This window comes from Neofelis nebulosa, chromosome 11 (assembly GCF_028018385.1).
Source record: "Neofelis nebulosa isolate mNeoNeb1 chromosome 11, mNeoNeb1.pri, whole genome shotgun sequence".
NCBI classification, from domain to species: Eukaryota; Metazoa; Chordata; class Mammalia; order Carnivora; family Felidae; genus Neofelis; species Neofelis nebulosa.
Window position 1 is genome coordinate 85,606,036 of NC_080792.1, and position 19,050 is coordinate 85,625,085.

General features: G+C 44.0%; 1 protein-coding gene across 1 annotated transcript; it reads left to right on the forward strand.

The window, feature by feature from the left end:
• Positions 1-1,528: 1,528 nt before the first annotated feature.
• RPL6 (ribosomal protein L6) lies at positions 1,529-5,554 on the forward strand. Its single transcript, XM_058691229.1, has 6 exons — positions 1,529-1,765; positions 1,861-1,959; positions 3,369-3,512; positions 4,041-4,089; positions 4,711-4,895; positions 5,372-5,554. The coding sequence occupies exons 1-6, from the start codon at positions 1,529-1,531 to the stop codon at positions 5,522-5,524; spliced, it is 867 nt and encodes a 288-aa protein (XP_058547212.1). The 3' UTR covers positions 5,525-5,554.
• The last annotated feature ends 13,496 nt before the right edge of the window (positions 5,555-19,050 follow it).

Consider the following 19,050-nt stretch of genomic DNA (forward strand, 5'->3'; position numbering starts at 1 on the left):
AAGTAATCTCTATATTCAGGGTGGGACTGGTACTCACCACCCCGAGATCAAGAGTCACAAGCTCCATCGACTAGTCAGCCAGGCACTGCTATTTTATTCACTTTGAATTCTGGCTTCCCTGACTCTCACCATTGAGCATAGTCTATAGTCTAATTAGGGGATATGGACTTTAAGTCAACTTCGGAGAAAATGTCTGTGTAAGGTTTCCAGTTAGCTTTTCATGGGAAAGATTTCACTTTACTTGGAGATTTGGTCTTTTGTCTCTCTCTCTCTCTCTCTCTCTCTCTTATATTGAAAATGGAAGTCTTTTCTAATGTCCTTAGTAAGCAAAATAAAACGTTGTAACGTCGGCTTCCAGAAGTATTTTGAGAATTTTGTTGGTCTATAAAGTGAAACATTTTCAAAACGTTCCTTGCTTTTTGCCTGTTATAAGGACACCTAGCTCTCCACAGTAGCACTGTCAAAGGAGGGGAAACTACACTTCCCATAATGCCCCAGCTCCGGAAGGAAGTGAGGCTCAACAACTCCCGTGATTCCTTATAGACCGGAAGCCGGGATCTTAGTTCTCTTTCCCATCTTGCAAGGTAAGTATGGCGGGGCTTCTCTGCGAGACTAGATTTCAGGATCCCTAATCCTTCACCATCCGAACCGAGAAGGAATCAAGTAGGCACCTGCAGGGGTCGAACATGCTCGGGGCCAACTGAGAGGCCTCCCAGACGCTTCATTTTTCTCGCCTGGGTTTGCATAGGGGCACGAAGAGGTTGAGGTGGGATGCCGTAGAGGCTCCGGAACTCCGGCTGCTCGCCACCCTCCTGGGCTGGGGATACTGGACCCCTCTGGGGATCCGTAGCGGAATAGTGGGGCCTCGGGGAGCATGGGGACAGCGCGCGCTCTGGAATCCGGGTTCGGGTTCGAAAAGACGCCGCTGAGTTTGTCTGAGCCACGTTGGGATTTGGAGCCGAGGCCAAATGCTGCTTTTCCTTCTTCCCACGTCCGCGCCCGGAAGTCGCCTGTTGGCTTTGCGCTTCTTTTCAGCCTGGCCTGAGTGTGCGCTGAATGTGTCTGTGTCCTCATCTCCTAAGCCGAATTTCTCGAATGAGACAGTAGTCTGAAAAGAGCAAAAGCTCTGGACGCGAACGGTTTCAGGGTCCAGCGTCGCTGCTTCATAGCTGTGGGGATTTGTCAGATCTCTAGTTCCCAGAACAGTAATGGTGAAATAATGGAATGGGGACTTTTGACCACTAAATATTTAGCAAACAGATGTAAGATTTTTTCAAATTAAAAAAAAAAAAGTTGTAACGTATTCGGGAGACAACCCAAAAATTAACCATTATGACGGTTGTTGCAGATGTGTGTGGTTTTGGAGGAAGACCTATGTTACAGGGGAGGCATGAAAGAACGTTAGAGGTACTTGGACAGAGAAAGTGAGGGTTCCTCCCCTCGGAAGCCTATCAGTGTCCAGTTTAGATACTGTTCTGTTATAAGGTAGTTGGTGAAATGCCTTTCTTTTTAATCTGTGTATTGCTAGATGGCGGGCGAAAAAGCTGAGAAGCCGGATGCTAAGGAGAAGAAACCTGAAGCCAAGAAGGCTGATGCTGGTGGCAAGGTTAAGAAGGGTAACCCCAAGGCTAAAATGCCAAAGAAGGGGAAGCCCCACTGCAGCCGAAACCCTGTCCTAGTCAGAGGAATTGGCAGATATTCCCGATCGGCTATGTATTCGAGAAAGGCCATGTACAAGAGGAAGTATTCAGCAGCTAAATCCAGGGTAAGGGATGAGGGGAGTCACTGAGCATCACTTCCCATTCTTAACCTGAGGAATGTTGGTCTGCCTCTGACTTTGACGCATTTGTGTCCTGATAGATTGAAAAGAAAAAGAAGGAGAAGGTTCTTGCTACTGTCACAAAACCAGTTGGTGGTGACAAGAATGGTGGTACCCGAGTGGTTAAACTTCGCAAAATGGTAAGATTTGGAAGATTTGAATGGTGGGAGGGGTTTTTTTGTGTGTGTGTTTACCTACCGGAGAATTACTAATGGAGGATTCTGGCCTTAGAAACATTTGTAAACTTTTGGACCTTAAACATTGGTGGTTTGGTATTAATTAAGTAGATATTAGTTAGATATTAATAACTGATATTACTTAAGCAGATATTAATTAATTAATTAATTGACTCTTCTGTGCTTCGGTTTCTTCGCCTGCAAAATGGGAATGAAGGTTTGCCTCGCGGGGTTGTTGGGAGAATTGAGGCCCGAAGCCTAGGATGCTGCTAGGCCTAGAGAGTGTTTGCGGACCAGAGCACGGTTTCTTGGCTCCTCTTTAACCACCCACAAGACCTGACTCTTTCTCAGTGTTTGCTCTGCAGTTTTCATTGTGGAAACATGCCCAGATGTATTACAGTCATCACAGTTGGAAATTACTGCCCCAGAGAGAGAGTGGCGCTTTGATTCCTGGTCACAGTTTTTTTGTGAGCTGGTTTTTCTGTTAGGTACTAATGTTTGAAGTAAAAGCAAGAGGTTAGGGGCGCCTGGGTGGCTCAGTCGGTTGAGCGGCCAACTTGGGCTCAGGTCATGATCTCGCGGTCCGTGAGTTCGAGCCCCGCGTCGGGCTCTATGCAGACAGCTCAGAGCCTGGAGCCTGTTTTGGATTCTGTGTCTCCCTCTCTCTGACCCTCCCCTGTTCATGCTCTATCTCTCCCTGTCTCAAAAATAAATAAAAAAGAAAGTTAAGAAAAATTAAAAAAAAAACAAAAAAACAAGAGGTTATTGTGAGTTACTTGTCACACCCTTAGTAGCAGTCTTTGTGTGGGGTCTTGTTTTCACAGTAAGTGAACTGGTGCTCTTGATGTAAACTGTGTTTTTTTTTTCCCTTTATGGGTAAAATGGGAGTAACGCATGTTGATGGGGAGGATGTGAACACAATTGGAATCGAAAAACAAGCCATGCCTCCTTCGTAACCTCCAAAATGTGCATCAGACGTGTTGTTTCTGGGGAAGGACGGTTTAGGTTAAGGTCAGGGACCCCAGAAAAGCTTGAGAATCACTGCCACAGGACAGTGTGTAATGCTAGGACCGTGTATGATAGCTTGCCATGGAAGTCTCAGGTTTGGTTTAATCCCAGATTGATGGTTTTCATCTTTGCCTGAACACACAGCTCTGTTAAATGGATTCCACCCTATGTTTTACATGGAAAGAGCAAGCAGCATTGATTTTTGCCAAATTTAGTATCTACGGACAAGTGAAAATGAACTGTAATAGTGTAAATAAAGCATTTGAAGTAGGTGAAAAGGGTGTAGCAAGTGTTTCACCGAGACCACCAGCTCTACTAATCTGATGAGCTTGTTTAAATAAGATGAACCTATGGATTCTCTACAGCCTAGGTATTATCCTACTGAAGATGTGCCTCGGAAGCTGTTGAGCCACGGCAAAAAACCTTTTAGTCAGCATGTGAGGAAACTGCGAGCTAGCATCACTCCTGGGACCATTTTGATCATCCTCACTGGGCGCCACAGAGGCAAGGTGAGCAGAACACCTCGGCTCGTGGAGCTTCAGCTCAGGTGTCTGAGCCGCAGGTGCTTGATTATAATGGGTCACACTCCAGGTGGGATTCTTTATTTGCCTACAGTAACTAGTTCGCGGCGGGTGGGTAGCCCATAACAAGACCAGCAGCCCAGTCACTAGCATGACGTATTTAGTCCGTAATGTATGATAAATTATTACCATTTCCTGCTGTTGGGCTTATTATAGATGATTCCCATGTCCCTGTATCTGAAAGTACTTGTATAGATTTCTAGGGATGGAACTCGTGAGTTAAAGGATATTAAGTAAGCGTTACAAGTAATGGCTGTTCATTAAAAAGAAGCACCCAAAAGTATTGCTCATATCCAAGGGTCATCCCTGTTGGTAGTTTGGTGTAGTTGCTTCCAAGATTGCTGAGCAGATACGTATTGAGAAATTTCCTTTACCAAATTCATAAGCCTATGATTTGATTAATTCAGAAGTGCGTTTGTAATTGCAGAAATTCTGAGATTTCTGTTTAATTCACAGAGAGTGGTTTTCCTGAAGCAACTGAGCAGTGGCTTGCTACTTGTGACTGGTAAGAAAATCCTTGAATTTTATACTCTCTGAAACTTGGCATTTTTTTTAACATTTATTTATTTATTTAGAGGGGTGGGGGGCGCAGGGAGAGACCCCCCCAAGCAGGCTCCACACTGTGAATGCAGAGCCTGACCCAGAGTTCGGTCTCAGGAACCATGAGGTCATGACCTGAACTGAAATCCAAGAGTTGGGCACTTAACCGAGCCATCCAGGTGCCCTGAAGCTTGGCATTTTAAGTGTACTTTTGTGCCCACCTAAATGGAATTCTCAGTGCTATGTGGTTCCGTGTCTTATTTCATTGTCCTATGTATACCTGAGTTCTGAGGAAGCAAGTGTTTACGTTCTGTGTGGCAACATATCACCAAGTATCTGCCACCTAAAGTGCAGAATGGCTGGCTGTTAACCACAAGGAATGACCTCACAGACTTGTAATTGGTCTTCCACTTGCAACCAAAGGGAGTTGTTAAACAGGTAAAAAGTGAACTGTTCACTCTGGAAAGCAGCGCTCAGTTTAAATTTGTCAGGAACCTGTGGTTTTGACCAGTGTGTTTGAGTGACTGCTGTCTCCTAAGTCTTTGCTTTCTCTTTGCCTCAGCGTGTTGCTTTTTTCCCCCCTCAGGACCTCTGTCCCTTAATCGAGTTCCTCTGCGTAGAACACACCAGAAATTTGTCATTGCCACCTCCACCAAAATTGATATCAGCAATGTGAAAATCCCCAAACACCTCACTGATGCTTACTTCAAGAAGAAGAAGCTGCGTAAGCCCAGACACCAGGAAGGTGAGATCTTCGACACGGAGAAAGAGGTAAGCTGCTTTTTCTGTCTTCGTTTTTGATAGCTCTGGCTCCTCTGGGTGGGAGTGAAAATACAGTTACGAATCGATGAAGAAAAGTCGTAAATCATGAGAAATATCTGGGGAATGATAGTGTTCCAGATGCTGCTGCGTTCAGTAATTTTTAATGGCAGTTGAGAGCTCATCTCAGAATCTTTTTGAGAGTTTTCGTGGAGCTCTGAATTCACTGCTACTGTTCTAATGGGAGTTCAGCCTCGTTCATCCTTGATGTCTATTAAAAAAGACAAAAGGAAAAGAGCTACTATTTTTGTTATACTCGAAACAGGTTGTATTTCACGGCCCTCCAAGGAAAGGATTATTAAAATTACATTCTAAATATCCCTGGGATTGGGTATTTGTGAGATAGGATTCCTGAGAGGACTGGAGTGTGGTACTTGTGCCCTGCTTCTAAATGATTTTCTTCTTTTTTTTCCCTCCCTTCCCCCTAGAAATATGAGATTACAGAGCAGCGCAAGGTTGATCAGAAAGCTGTGGACTCGCAAATTCTGCCAAAAATCAAAGCCGTTCCTCAGCTTCAGGGCTACCTCCGCTCTGTGTTTGCTCTCACGAATGGAGTTTACCCTCACAAATTGGTGTTCTAAATTTCTTACAAAGAACCTAATTAAATAACAGATCCATCTCTCTTGTGCCTTTTTTTTCTTTTTTGTTTTTAATCTTTCTCTGCCCAGAGGTGTGGTTTGACTCTGCGTGCTTGTGGCATCTTGGCCTCTGCTAAGAGCAGTCGGGGTCGGGAGGCTGGCACCAGCTGCAGTGGAAGCTCCACTGTGTCATCGGTTTGGATCAGCCTTCTTGCCTTCCTCACCGTCTGGCTTGCCACCCAGCACCCACCGGTAGGAAATAGCGACATTTCCCCAGTCATTACCGAGCAGGTCAGTACTGGGCTATGTGGACAAAAAATCGCTCTTCTCTTCAGGGCACAAACTTTCCTTCCTTTGAATGGGTAATACCCATTTCTCCCCCATAATCATTGCAATCTTGTATATCTGGTTTTTTAAAAGCATACATAGCAATATAGCAAATGAGTATAATTATTTACCATCTTTTTTTTTTTTTTTTTTTTTTATATAACCAAAAAGGCCTTATGCTGTACATACTATTACACAGATGACAAACCATGTGTTTTGGTCATTCCATAGAAAGTCCCATCTTCAGGGGCACCTGGGTGGGTCAGTCGGTTGGGTGACCGACTTCGACTCAGGTCATGATCTCGCAGTTTGTGGGTTCGAGCTCCGCATCGGGCTCTGTGCTGAATGCTTGCTCGGAGCCTAGAGCCTGCTTTGGATTCTGTGTCTCCTCTCTCTACCCCTCCCCCACTTGTGCTCTGTCTCAAAAATAAATTAAAAAAAAAATTTTTTTTTTTAAATGTCCCATCTTTACTGATACAGGCTGTAGTATTCCCTTATATGGATATTTGGGTTTACATCTTTTGTAAATATATGCACAGTAGTAGATGAGTTCTCAAGTGTGCACACAGGTGAGTGAGTATCTGGTAAGAATTATTTTTGGCTGAGTAAGGATTTATGCATTTTGATTTTAATAGATTGTGCCAAACTGCCCTCTATGGGGTTTGAACCAGTTTAGCGTCTGTATAAAAGTGTCCAGGGGTGCCTGGGTGCTCAGTCAGTTGAGCATCTGACTCTTGATTTTGGCTCAGGTCGTGAGATTGAGCCCTGCCTCAGGTTCCACACTGGACATGGAAACTGCTTGGGATTCTCTACCTCTGTCTCTAAAAAAGGGTTCATTTCTCCACAGGCTCCCTAAACAGGGGGTCATCAGATTAGAGGTTTTGGCAGTAGATAAGGGAAGGATGGCCCTGGTGGGGTGTTTTTTAAAGTTGATCTAATTGGCAATTAACATTTGGTGAAATTCGCGATCCAGTGACGTCTATGTAGTTCAGTAAACATCACGACCACCAAAGTTCCTTCATGCTTCTAAAGTCAGCTCCCGCTGCAGGCAGTCATCCAATTTCTGTAAGGTGTAGTTTTGCCTTTTGCAGAAGGTCTTATGCCACTTAGCATAACGTTTTTGCGGTTTGTTCATATTCATGGTTCGGTGGTTTTTCACAGTCATTTGTTGCTCCGTTATATCATTGTATTAACTTCCCTAAAATTCACCCACCAAACAACTTTGGGTTGTTCACAGTTCCTGGAGATGGTGAATAAAGCCACCATCGGCATTCACATACAGGTTTTTGTGTGGATGTGTTTTCATTTCTGTTGGATGAAAATGCGGGATTGCTGGGTTGTATGGTAAATAACACGTTTACCTTTGTAAGAAACTGCTAGGACTTCCATTTTGTATCCCACCAACAATGTGTATTACTCCACTCCCTTGCCAGCGCTTGGTATTTTCAGTTTTGTTAATTGAGAGAATTGACAGATTCGGGTGTACAATCTAATCAGTACTGTAAGTCTGGTTACCATCCATCACCGTATGTAGTTAGGAAATTTTTTGTGAGAATTTACACAATTCTAGCAACTTTCAAATATATGGTAGTGTGAACTATAGTCACCATGCTGTAGGTCACATCCCCATGATAGTCTTTTTTTTTTTTCCCTTTTTTTTTTTTAATGTTTATTTTTTTGAGAGGGAGAGCTAGAGATCACAAGCTGGGGAGGGGCAGAGAGAGGGAGACCAAGGATCCGAAGTCCATACTGTGCAGGGCCTGATGCAGGGCTTGAACCCACAAACTCAGATCATGAGCTGAGCCAGCCCTATCTTTTTAATTCTAGCCTCTTGAGTAGATACATAGCTATGTGCTTGGATACATTTTTGAAACAAATCTAAACATGTCACTTCTGGCTATGGCCGTGGCTGTTTATCACTCAGGTTCAGTTCCAAAATCATCTTGGCCACAACACAAGACCCTCTGATTGGCCCGTTTCTTCAGCCTACTCTTCTCTCTGGCCCATCGGATACCAATTACAAGCAGTAGACCCCTCCCACCCCCCAGGTCATCCCTCTTTGACCTGGCTACTTGACCACCCTCCTCAGATTCAATAATTTGCCATCATGACTCAGAACTTGGAAGCGCCTTACTTGAATTTATTGTAAAGGATACAACTCAGCCAAATGGAGGAAGTCTATAGCACAAGGTAAGGGTGGGGAGTAGCATGGAGTTTGCATGTCCTCTCCAACACTGACGTGTTCACCAACCCAGAAGTTCATCAAACCTTATAACCCCAGCTTCGAACCCCAGGCCCCGGCCCACTACCCCCATTCCCTCCCTGCCTTAAGTCTGGGTAGGGCTGAAAGTTCCCACCTTATAATCAGTCGGGCTTTCTGGTGGTTCGTCCCTTCTTGAGGCTGGGGTCTCATCCTGTAAGTCACCTCATCAGTGTAAACTCAGGTATGATCTAAAGGAGCTTCTTAGCAATAAAAAAAGATACCCCTACCACTTGGGAAATTCAATGGGCTTTAAGAGCTCTGTGTTAGGAATCGGGGACAGAGACCAGATCTGTCTATGTGCTCTACCACACCCCCCATGTCAAAATGTGCAGCTTAGTCACACCTGCCAAATCCCTTTTGCCAAATGAAGTAACCTACAAGGGGGGCGGGCATTAGGCCATGGACACACTTTGGGGCCATTATTCAGCCTACATCACCTCCCAAGCTGTAGTGACCAAGGTCTAGGGCCCGATTCCCAGTGTTGGCGGCTCTAGTAAGCGTGGTACCGAGTTTGGTGCTGCTCTTCCGTGTGTAATTCAAAAAAAATAGTGTCAAGGTACAAATGACATGTAAGGACAGACAATAATGCTCTGGCTTTCCCCATTGTACAAGTATACATTATACAAGTATAAAATGGGAATTTCTGGGGCGCCTAGGTGGCAAAGTGTCTGACCATGTGGTTCCTGAGCCCACGTCGGGCTCTGTGCTGACAGCTCAGAGCCTGGGACCTGCTTTGGATTCTGTGTCTCTCTCTCTGCCCCTACCCCACTTGGGTGTTCTCTCTCTTTCTCAACAATAACACGTTTAAATAAAATGGGAATTTCTTTGGGGAAAAGGTGTGGAATAATACATTCAAAAAATAACCATTGAGTGCAGGTCAATTGGAAACTAGAGGTTAAAGTCAGAGCTTTGGGGATCAAAGGACTTCGTTTTGAATCCTTGTTTTGCTGCTTATTCACTTACCTTTCAGATGATCACAATAGCAAATACTGTGGTCCTGAGTATGTGCCAAGCAGTTAAAGTATGTACTTCTGTAGAATTACTTTATTGTGGTAAAATATATGTAACAACATGTACTATCTTAAACTTTTCTAAATGTACAGTTCGTGTTGTGCAACCATTACCAGCATCCATCTCCAGACGTTTTTGTCATTCTAAACTGAAGTCCTGTGCGACTCCCCTTTCCCTCTCCCCCAGCCTCGGTAACCTCTATTCTACCTGTTCTCTCTATATTAGACGGAGATACAGATATAGATTGGGTATAGAATACTATGAATATCATGAATACAGAGGATACTATGTAGCTCATATAAGTGGAATCACACAGTATTTGTGTCTGGATTATCTCACTTTGCATAATTTCTTCAAGGTTCATCCATGTTCTAGCCGGTGTCAGAACTTCATCCCTTTTTATGGCTGAATCATATTTCTTTGTGTGGGTATATTGCCTTTTGTTGACTCATTCACCTATGGATGCACATTTGGGTTGTTTCTCCCTTTTGGCAACTGTGAATAAAGCTATTGTGGCCATTGACATACAGATACTACTCAAGTGCCTGCTTTCAATCATGTTTGAAATTGCTTGGGGGCCCCTGGCTGACTCAGTCAGTAAAGCATGCAACTCTTGATCTCAGGGTCATGAGTTTGAGTCCCACATTGGGTGTCAAGGTTATAAAAATTCTGAAGATTATGGGCTGCTTGGGTGGCTCAGTCGTTTAAGTGTCCAACTTTGGCTCAGGTCATGATCTCACGGTTCATGGGTTTAAGCCCAGCATCGGGCTCTGGGCTGACAGCCCAGAGCCAGGAGCCTGCCTCAGATTCTGTCTCCCTCTCTCTTTGCCCCTCCCTGACTTGTGCTCTGTCTTTCAAAAATAAACATTTAAAAAAATTTTTTTTAAGTTTATTTATTTTGAGAGAGAGAGAGCACATAGGCTGGGGAGGGGCAGAGAGGAGAGACAGAATTCCAAGCAGGCTCCACGCCATCAGTGCAGAGCCCAACGTGGGGCTCCAACCCACACACTGAGATCATGGCCTGAGCCGAGATCAAGAGTCGGACGCTTAACTGACTGCGCTACCCTGGCGCCCCCCCCAAAAAAAGTTATTTTAAACAGTACCTTTAAAAAAGCGTGGGCACTTGGCTGTTTCAGTCCATGGAGCATGTTACTCTTGATCTCTGGGTTATGAGTTTAAGCCCTATGCTGGGTGTAGAGATTAGTTAAAATCTTACGCGGGGGCCTGGGTGGCTTAGTCCATTAAATATCCAACTCTTGGTTTTAGTTCATATCATGAGCTCATGGTTTGTGAGATCGAGCCCCATGTTGGGCTTTGCGTTGACAATCTTAAGAAAAAGTGGAATTGCTTGATTGTATGGTAATGATGTTTAATTTTTTGAGGGACCACCATACTGCTTTCCACATTAAGAGCTGTACTTTTTACATCCTGGGCACCTGGGTGGCTGACTTCGGCTTGGGTCATGAACTCATGGTTTGTGAGTTTAAGCCCTGCATTGGGCTCAGTGCTGTCAGCACAGAGCCTTCTTTGTTTCCTCTGTCTCCCTCTCTCTGTGCCCCTTCACCCCCTCTCTCTCAAAAAAATAAACATTAAAAATACCATTTAAAATTTTTCTTAAAGGGGCGCCTGGGTGGCTCAGTCGGTTAAGCGGCCGACTTCGGCTCAGGTCATGATCTCATGGTCTGTGAGTTCGAGCCCCGCGTCGGGCTCTGTGCTGACAGCTCAGAGCCTGGAGCCTGTTTCAGATTCTGTGTCTCCCTCTCTCTGACCCTCCCCCGTTCATGCTCTGTCTCAAAAATAAATAAATAAATAAATAAATAAATAAATAAATAAATAAATAAATAAAATTTTTCTTAAAAAGATACATTTAAAAAAAATTTTTTTAACATTTATTTATTTTTGAGACAGAGAGAGACAGAGTATGAACGGAGGAGGGTCCAAGAGAGAGGGAGACACAATCTGAAACAGGCTCCAGGCTCTGAGCTGTCAGCACAGAGCCCGACGCGGGGCTCAAACTCACGGACAGCAAGATCATGACCTGAGCCAAAGTCGGATGCTTAACCGACTGAGCCACCCAGGCGCCCCAAAGATACATACTTTTAACTCCCTTACTACCACTATAGGAAGCAGGTTCTTGTATTTTTCACTATCACTCCTATTTTACAGATGGGAAGACTAAGGTGCAAAGAGGTTAAGTAACTCCTCCAAATGGGATTTGAACCTGGATTGTCTGGCCCTTGGACCCATGCTCTTAACCATGTCCTCTGCTGCCCCTCAGATGATTAAAGCAGAACCTTGTTTCAATTAATTTCCCTACATGTGGACTGCCCTACAAAAGATGACTCGGAATTAATTCATTTAGTGATTTTCTTCTTACTTTATTTTTATTTTCCTTAATTTTTTAATGTTTATTCATTTTTGAGAGAGAGAGAGAGAGAAAGTGGGCCTGACGTGGGGCTGGAACTCAGAAAGCGTGAGATCATGACTTGAGCCGAAGTCCGATGCCTGATCGACTAAACCACCCAGGTGCCTCTAGTGATTCTCCGACTGTGTATTAAGCCCGGACTATGTGCCAAGCACTGTGGTAGACATAATGTGTCTTACAGTCTAGCCAGGGAGACCAGCATCTACGTTTGCATTGGTCATTATTTAATTGCAGTTAACTAGTCCTAAGAGGTATAGTGTGGAAAGACGTTGAGAAAGAGGTGAACTTGTGATGTTTGGGGAGGCCAGGGGAGTTCTCTGTGAGGTCGTGAGATCTGAAGGATGAGGAGTTTGACAAGCTTCCCAGGTGAGGAAGTGCATCTAGGCTAGGGGACAGCAAGTGCCAAGGCCAAGCAGTAGGAACAACGACACAATTGGTAAAGAAATTGAAAGAAGCCGGGGTGACCTTCTTAGATCACAATGGACACTGAGAAGAGGTGAAGAAGCAGCCGAGAGGCGGGGGCATAGGGAGCGGGTAGCGCATGCAAGCCGTAAAACCACCTTACAAATGAATGCGTGAAGTCTTTTGCACAGCATCTTCAGATTCAGCACTAAGAACCTTTATGGAGCAACAACTTTATTCTAAGCACCACGCCAGGCACTCAGGATTTAGGGATTAACCAAAAAACAAATGTCCGTATTGTTAGTGGTTACAATAAAAAGCATGTGTTTCACCCCTCCAGGGTCCGTGGGTAGGCTGTGGGTTGGCTGAACTTCGGGGCTGGGATCTGGAGGGCTCAGCTCCAGGCTAGGGGCTGGTGGCTCAGTTCTGCCACATGTCTCATTTGGGGACCAGCAACTCCCAAAGCGGGTGCCAATGGACACAAAGACATTTTAACCTCTGCTCATCTGCTAAAACTCCATTGGCTGAAGCATGTCACATGGCCAGGACCTCAGTGGGGAGGGGAGATCTATTTGACCTGCTCTGATGGGAAGTTTGGGGAAATTGCCCTATTAGTCTCCTGGGGCGGCGGTGACAAAGCAGCACAGACTGGGCGGTTTAAAACAACAGAAATCCAGTCCCACGGTTCAGGAGGCTGGCAGTGCAAATTTAGAGTGTCAGCAGGGTTATTTCCTTCTGGTGATCCTTGGCGTTCCTTGGCTCCTAGATGCATCACTCCGATCTCTGTCTCTGTGTCTCTGTCCAAATTTCCCTCTTATGAGGACACCAGTCTTTGGATTGGTGTCGAAATCTAGCATAACATCATTCTGACTTGATTATATCTGTAATGTAACCTATTTTCAGAGAAGGAAACATTCACAAATTCTGGATGGACATGAATTTGGAGGGAACACTCTTCCAACTAGTACAGTCTCATAACAAAGGGCATGGCTGTATAATTTTAATAAAGGGAGAAAGTGAAGAATTGAGAAGACACTTTCCAATCCACCACGGGACTACAGCAAAAGCCCAGAGAAGGGAATGATGATGATATCTAGTCTGTGAACTATGAGTATTTTAGTTCAGTGGGTAGAGGGGGGGTGAGGACCATGAGAACTGATGCTGTAGCCCAACAAGAGCTTGATCCTGAGGATTCTGTGGGGCAACAGAGGAAGTCAAGAGAGATCAGGATTTTAGAGCCAGAGGATAATCATATTTGCATTTTAAAAATCTTCTGTATGGACATGGGTCTAGAGGACATGAGGGAAAACTAAAATATGTTAGTAAATGGACGGTTGCAGGAATCTGACCAACTAAGTGATTTTTAATTTTTTTGATGTTTATTATTTGAGAAAGAGACAGAGAGCAAGCAGGGGAGGGGCAGAGAGAGAGGGAGACACAGAATCGGAAGCAGGCTCCAGGCTCAGAGCTGCCAGCACAGAACCCGTTGCGGGACTCCAACCCACAGACCGTGAGATCATGACCTGAGCTGAAGTCGGCCGCCTAACCAACTGAGCCCCCCAGGAGCCCCCCAACGTAGTGATTTTTAACTCATTAGAACCTCCGAAGTGACTTTTTACGGGAAAGAAACTTGCTGACACAAAAATAAGTAACTTCCAGGGCACAAGCTTGAATTACACTAAAATTGTGGGGAATAAAAACCCCCACCGGTGTGACTCTGGAATCCTAATGCTGCTTCAGAGCGAATTCCTTCGTAACAAGGATATTGAAGAGAAAATACCCTTATGCTCATCAGACACAACTGTTTTCAAGTTACTAGGTGCATATCTAGTTCCTATGGATGTATGTAAGTTTCTACATGCATCTGATTTTCTTCATAGAATACTATTTCATGAATATTTTATATTGCTGTCAAAACTTCAAATTTATTCTTTTCAATGGCTGCATACTATTTTATTTTAAATGTACATTATTATCTCACTTCTTAGATTTTACACATGCTATTCTGAAGGCTTGGAAAACTCTACTGCTACCCTTCCCCTGACTACAGTCCTCACTTTTGGTCAGTTTTTGAGCCTCCACATTAATGACATTTGGGGGTTGCATGCAAATGTCAACATGAAGGGGGGAACTGTTCTGTGCATTCTAGAATGTTTAGCCGCATCTCTGGCCTCTATTCACTAGACGTCAGTAGCATTCAACCCCTTCATGATGAAAAAACTCATCCAGGCATTGCCAAATGTCCCCCGGTAGGCAAAAATCACGTAGGTTCTCCACGGTTGAGAACCACTGCTTTAGATCTCCTGCTGGCCCCCAAGTCTCACCCCAAATATGAATCAGGTGTCTCTGCTCTATGTGCTCTACTCCCCCCCCCCCCCCCCCCCCCACAGATAGGACTTCTTGCACTCAGGGAATACTGAATTAATGAAAACATAGAGTGCTTGCTTTTCCTTTTGTGAAAACTCTACGATTGTGTCTTCTGCTCGCTTTTCCTTTGTGTGTGTGTGTGGGGGGGGTACCATTTCTTCCTCTAAGTTTTTGCAGCAGGGGAGATTTTTGCAAATTGGCAAGTCAGATTTTTTTTTTTAATTCTTTTTTTCAACGTTTTTTATTTATTTTTGGGACAGAGAGAGACAGAGCATGAACGGGGGAGGGGCAGAGAGAGAGGGAGACACAGAATCGGAAACAGGCTCCAGGCTCCGAGCCGTCAGCCCAGAGCCTGACGCGGGGCTCGAACTCCCGGACCGCGAGATCGTGACCTGGCTGAAGTCGGACGCTTAACCGACTGCGCCACCCAGGCGCCCCTTTTTTTTTTTTTTTTAATGTTTATTTCTGAGACAGAGAGACGGAGCATGAGTGGGGGAGGGGCAGAGAGAGAGGGAGACACAGAATCCCAAGCAGGCTCCAGGGCCTGTGTCAGCACAGAGCCTGATGCCGGGCTGGAACTCACAAACCGTGAGATCATGACCTGAGCCAAAATTGGACGCTCAGCCGACTGAGCCACCCAGGCGCCCCGGCAAGTCAGATTTTTAAATTCCGGCGCAGCAAGGCCTCTGGTGCCCACAGGGGGGCGCGAGAGGACACAGCAACTTTCAGAGCTCCAAGGTGCTTGATTTTACCAATGAGAGCTGCACCCAATGCTGCCTCATCTTTGGGCTTTTCATCAACGTGGAGGCTGGGTAATTCAAAGGAGCGCCAAGGAGAATTTCTCCCTCTCCGTTTTCAAATACATCTTTCATCCGATTTCCTTTCCCTGCCGCTTCATAGACCCACCCCTGATCTGAAATAATCTTCCTTGAATAAAAAAAAAAAAAAAAAAAAAAAAAAGGAAAAAGAAAAAAAGAACAAGATCTACCAGATCATTTGAAAAAAAAAAAAAAGATTTTAAGTAGGTGTATGTTTCCTCTTTGAGACTCTGATTAGTGAGATGGAAATAATCAATCTCCCCCACAGTTTCTGTCAGTGTGTGTGTCTATTTAGCAGATGTGTGCATGTGTTTTTTCCCTTGGTGCTTTGAAAAACCTTAAAAATTAACATGGATGCTTTGTTTAAAGCTATTTCAAGCTTTATTAAGGCTTTTCAAGGACCACTTATCTTCACTCCACACTCGCATTTTGTGAGCCCAGTAAGGATTACAGGCTCATTTTAGACAGTCAGCTGGTACAGAAAAGCCAGCAGAAGGGAGAGATACTGCAAAATCCCAGAGGGGCCCCAGCTTGAGCTGAGGCCAGTGAACATCACGTCAGCAGCTGGGGCAGCAGGGAGATGGTCTTCATCAACAAGCTTGCTCTCTCTTGGGGAGATGCTTCCCAAGAGAAACTGAGGTCCAACCTACCAACACTATTTTTCCTGCTTTCTCATGCTGCTTGTTTGCTTCCAACTTAGGGTTGCCCAGTCAACACCTTCTCTTTTCTTCCCATCTCGATACCTCAACCTCATTTTTGAATGGAAGAATGGAAAGGACAATTCCAAAGAAAAGAAATCATAAACCATAAGCCTTTTTTTCTATGAGCCTATGAATGGATGTTTCCTGTGTGCATAGGTGTGTGTGTGTGTGTGTGTGTGTGCGTGTGTGTGTGTGTGTGTGTGTGTGTGTGTGTGTGTTGTCTTGACTAAATTTGGATTCTTTGCACCCGGGCTTCCAGCATAGAGTTCTTTTGACCGGGGACTTTCTTTGTCTTTCTGACCATTCTAGAAATTCCCAGTAAATGGTCTTTTTCCAGAGGGGGTTCTATAAATATTAATTCATCAGCTGCCTCATCATGGTACGGTGGCAGGCATGCAGTCCTATGACTAATTAATTACTGTTGCTAAAATATTAAATAACTATTCATTATGCAGTCTAAAGACTTTCAGCCCTGGGTATGTGCTGTTTTCATTAATTAGGGTGAAGGACAATAGTTTCTGGGCATCTTGACTCCTCATCTTGAAATATAAAAATAAGAGCAGGAGAATGTTTCTCTGAGCTACACCAATGGTTATTTAGATTCTAAAACCCGAGCATTTAAAAAATGGTGATGGTTGGCATTAGGTTGGGAAGTTGTAAGCAAAGGAAAAGAAGTGCTTTCTTTACAGCCAAAATAAGGAAGCTGGGATCGTAGAATGAGACAGACCTGGGTTCACATCTGAGCTTTGATAGTCATTGGTTGTCAGACATTGAGCAAAGTACCCAGTGGAGCTTTGGTGTCCCAACTGGAAGAGAGGACAATAATACTCCCTCTCTCCTAGGGTTGTTGTGAAATGTCATTTTATTCCATTGGCCTGTGTCATTGTTTTCATGGCACTGATCTGCTCTGAACTGCTGGACTTAGTATTTCTTTGCTCCTTGTCTGTCTCCCTCACTAGATCGTCGTCTTCCTTGAGAGAAGACTTTTCCGCCTTAGCACAATGTCTGTTATACAGCAGGAATCAAGAAATATTTGTTGAAAGAATAAGAGAAGCATGGCCATCTTTCTGTGGAATATCTTTGACATACGTTATTAGAACTGTCCAGCTCTCTGAGAGCAGGGAGTCCATTTTTCCTGTATTATTTCAGGGATTCAGATATAGCTCCATTCTATATGCTTCCCAGGATTTGACATCTACTAGAGGCTCAACAAATGCTTGTGGAATAAGTATCATAAAATTGAAATTTAACATTAGAAGAGGCGTGAGATTGTTGTTAACAGTGCCGTGAATAAGAATTATTTGTTTAGGAGGGAGGCAGTGCAGGATGGAGCCTGCTGTAGGTTCAAATCTTGATTCTGCCAATTCCTAGGCAGGTGCAAGTCACTTAATTCTGAGCTTCAGTTCTTGTACAATGGGCTGTTCATGAATCATCTGAAGGGTGTTATGGTGGATAAATGAATAGAAGTATTCTGATTCCTAGGTGTTCAATAGCTTGTTTTAAAATTTTTTTTTTTTGCGTTTCTCAAATGTAATACATGCTCTAGGAAGAAAACTGGGAAAACATTCCAAAGCACAAACCATAGGTCCCCCAGTCAGTGCATTGCTGAAATTTACCCATATGTTATCAGGCATGATATCCTCCAGTCTTTTATTCTGTATCTACAGTCATACATGCTGTGTCATTTTAAAAATGCAATTGTAGGGGCACCTAGGTGGCTCAGTTAAGTGGCCGACTTTGGCTCAGGTCATGATCTCCTGGTTCATGAGTTTGAGCCCTGCATCAAGCTCTGTGCTGACAGCTCAGAGCCTGGAGCCTGCTTTAGTTTCTGTCTCCCTTTTTCTCTGCCCCTCCCCCACTCGCACTCTGTCCCTCTCTCTCAAAAATAAATTTAAAAAAAATTTTAAAAAAATGCAATGGTACATAGACATAGTTAAATTCCAAATTTTCCTTACTATTTTAGCCTGATTTTTTCCATTTAGCAATACATTGTAAACATTCACTTGCATTAATATTTTTCACAAATATTATTCTGAATGGCTTCATAATATTTCATCTTACGGATATACCATTATTATGGTTAACCGTTTCCATATTGTTGCATGTTTAGACTGGTTATAATTTTTTCTCTCATAAACAATACGGACCTGTCCATCCCTGTGTGTGCATCCTTGACAATGGGTCTGATTATTTCCTTGGAACAACTTCCTCATAGCTGAATTGCTGGATCAAAGGGAATGCACCTTAATGTCCTTGTGACTCATTTGCTTATTTATTCTTTATGAAAACTACTTTTCAGAGCAGTTTTAGGTTCACAGCAAAATTGAGAGGAAGGGACAGAGATTTTCCACATACTCCCTGCCTGCACACATGCATAGCTTCCTTTATCTTCAATATCCCCCACCAGATGGTACATTTGTTGCAGGTGAGGAACCCACACTGACACATTATCATTCCCAAAGTCCATAGTTTCCATTATGGCTTGCTCTTGGTGGTGTACATTCTATGCATTCGGACAAATGAATAATGACATGTATCCATCATTTCGGTATCAAAGTATTTTCACTGCCTTAAAAATCCTCCACACTCTGCCTATTCATCCACACCCCAAAACCTCGGCAACCACTGATCTTTTTACTGTCTCCACAGTTCTGCCTTTTCCAGAATGTCCTATGGTTGGAATCACATACTATGTCACCTTTTCGGATTGGCTTCTTTCACTTAGTAATATGCCTTGAAGTCTCCTCCATGTCTTTTCGCTGCTTGATGGTCATTTCTTTTTAGCTCTGAATGATATCCCATTCCCTGGATGCTACTGAAGAGCATCCTGGTTACTTCCAAGTTTGGGAAATTATGAATAAAGCTGCTAGAAACATCTGTGTGCATGGTTGTTTTTTTTTTTTTTTTTAATGTTTATTTATTTTGAGAGAGAGAAAGAGAGGGAGAGAGAGAGAGCGCAGGCCGGGGAGGGGCAGAGAGATAGAAGGAGACACAGAATCTGAAACAGGCTCCAAGCAGTCAGCACAGAGTTCGAGGCTGGGATCGAACCCGCCAACCGGGAGATCATGATCAGAGCCAAAGTTGGCGGCTTAACCGACTGAACCACTTAGGCACCTCTATTTTCATCAGGTTTTGAGTGCTTATTGTTTCCTAGACATTTTAGTAACTATGAAGTACCTACTGTGAGGCTCTCCCAAGTGCTTGTGAACAAGCGT

Excerpts from the sequence above, each read along its gene's own strand:
- RPL6 (XM_058691229.1), top strand. The coding sequence starts at position 1,529 with ATGGCGGGCGAAAAAGCTGAGAAGCCGGATGCTAAGGAGAAGAAACCT. Across the intron at positions 1,766-1,860 it reads ATTCAGCAGCTAAATCCAGG|ATTGAAAAGAAAAAGAAGGA; the intron begins GTAAGGGATGAG and ends GTGTCCTGATAG. Across the intron at positions 4,896-5,371 it reads TCTTCGACACGGAGAAAGAG|AAATATGAGATTACAGAGCA; the intron begins GTAAGCTGCTTT and ends CCTTCCCCCTAG.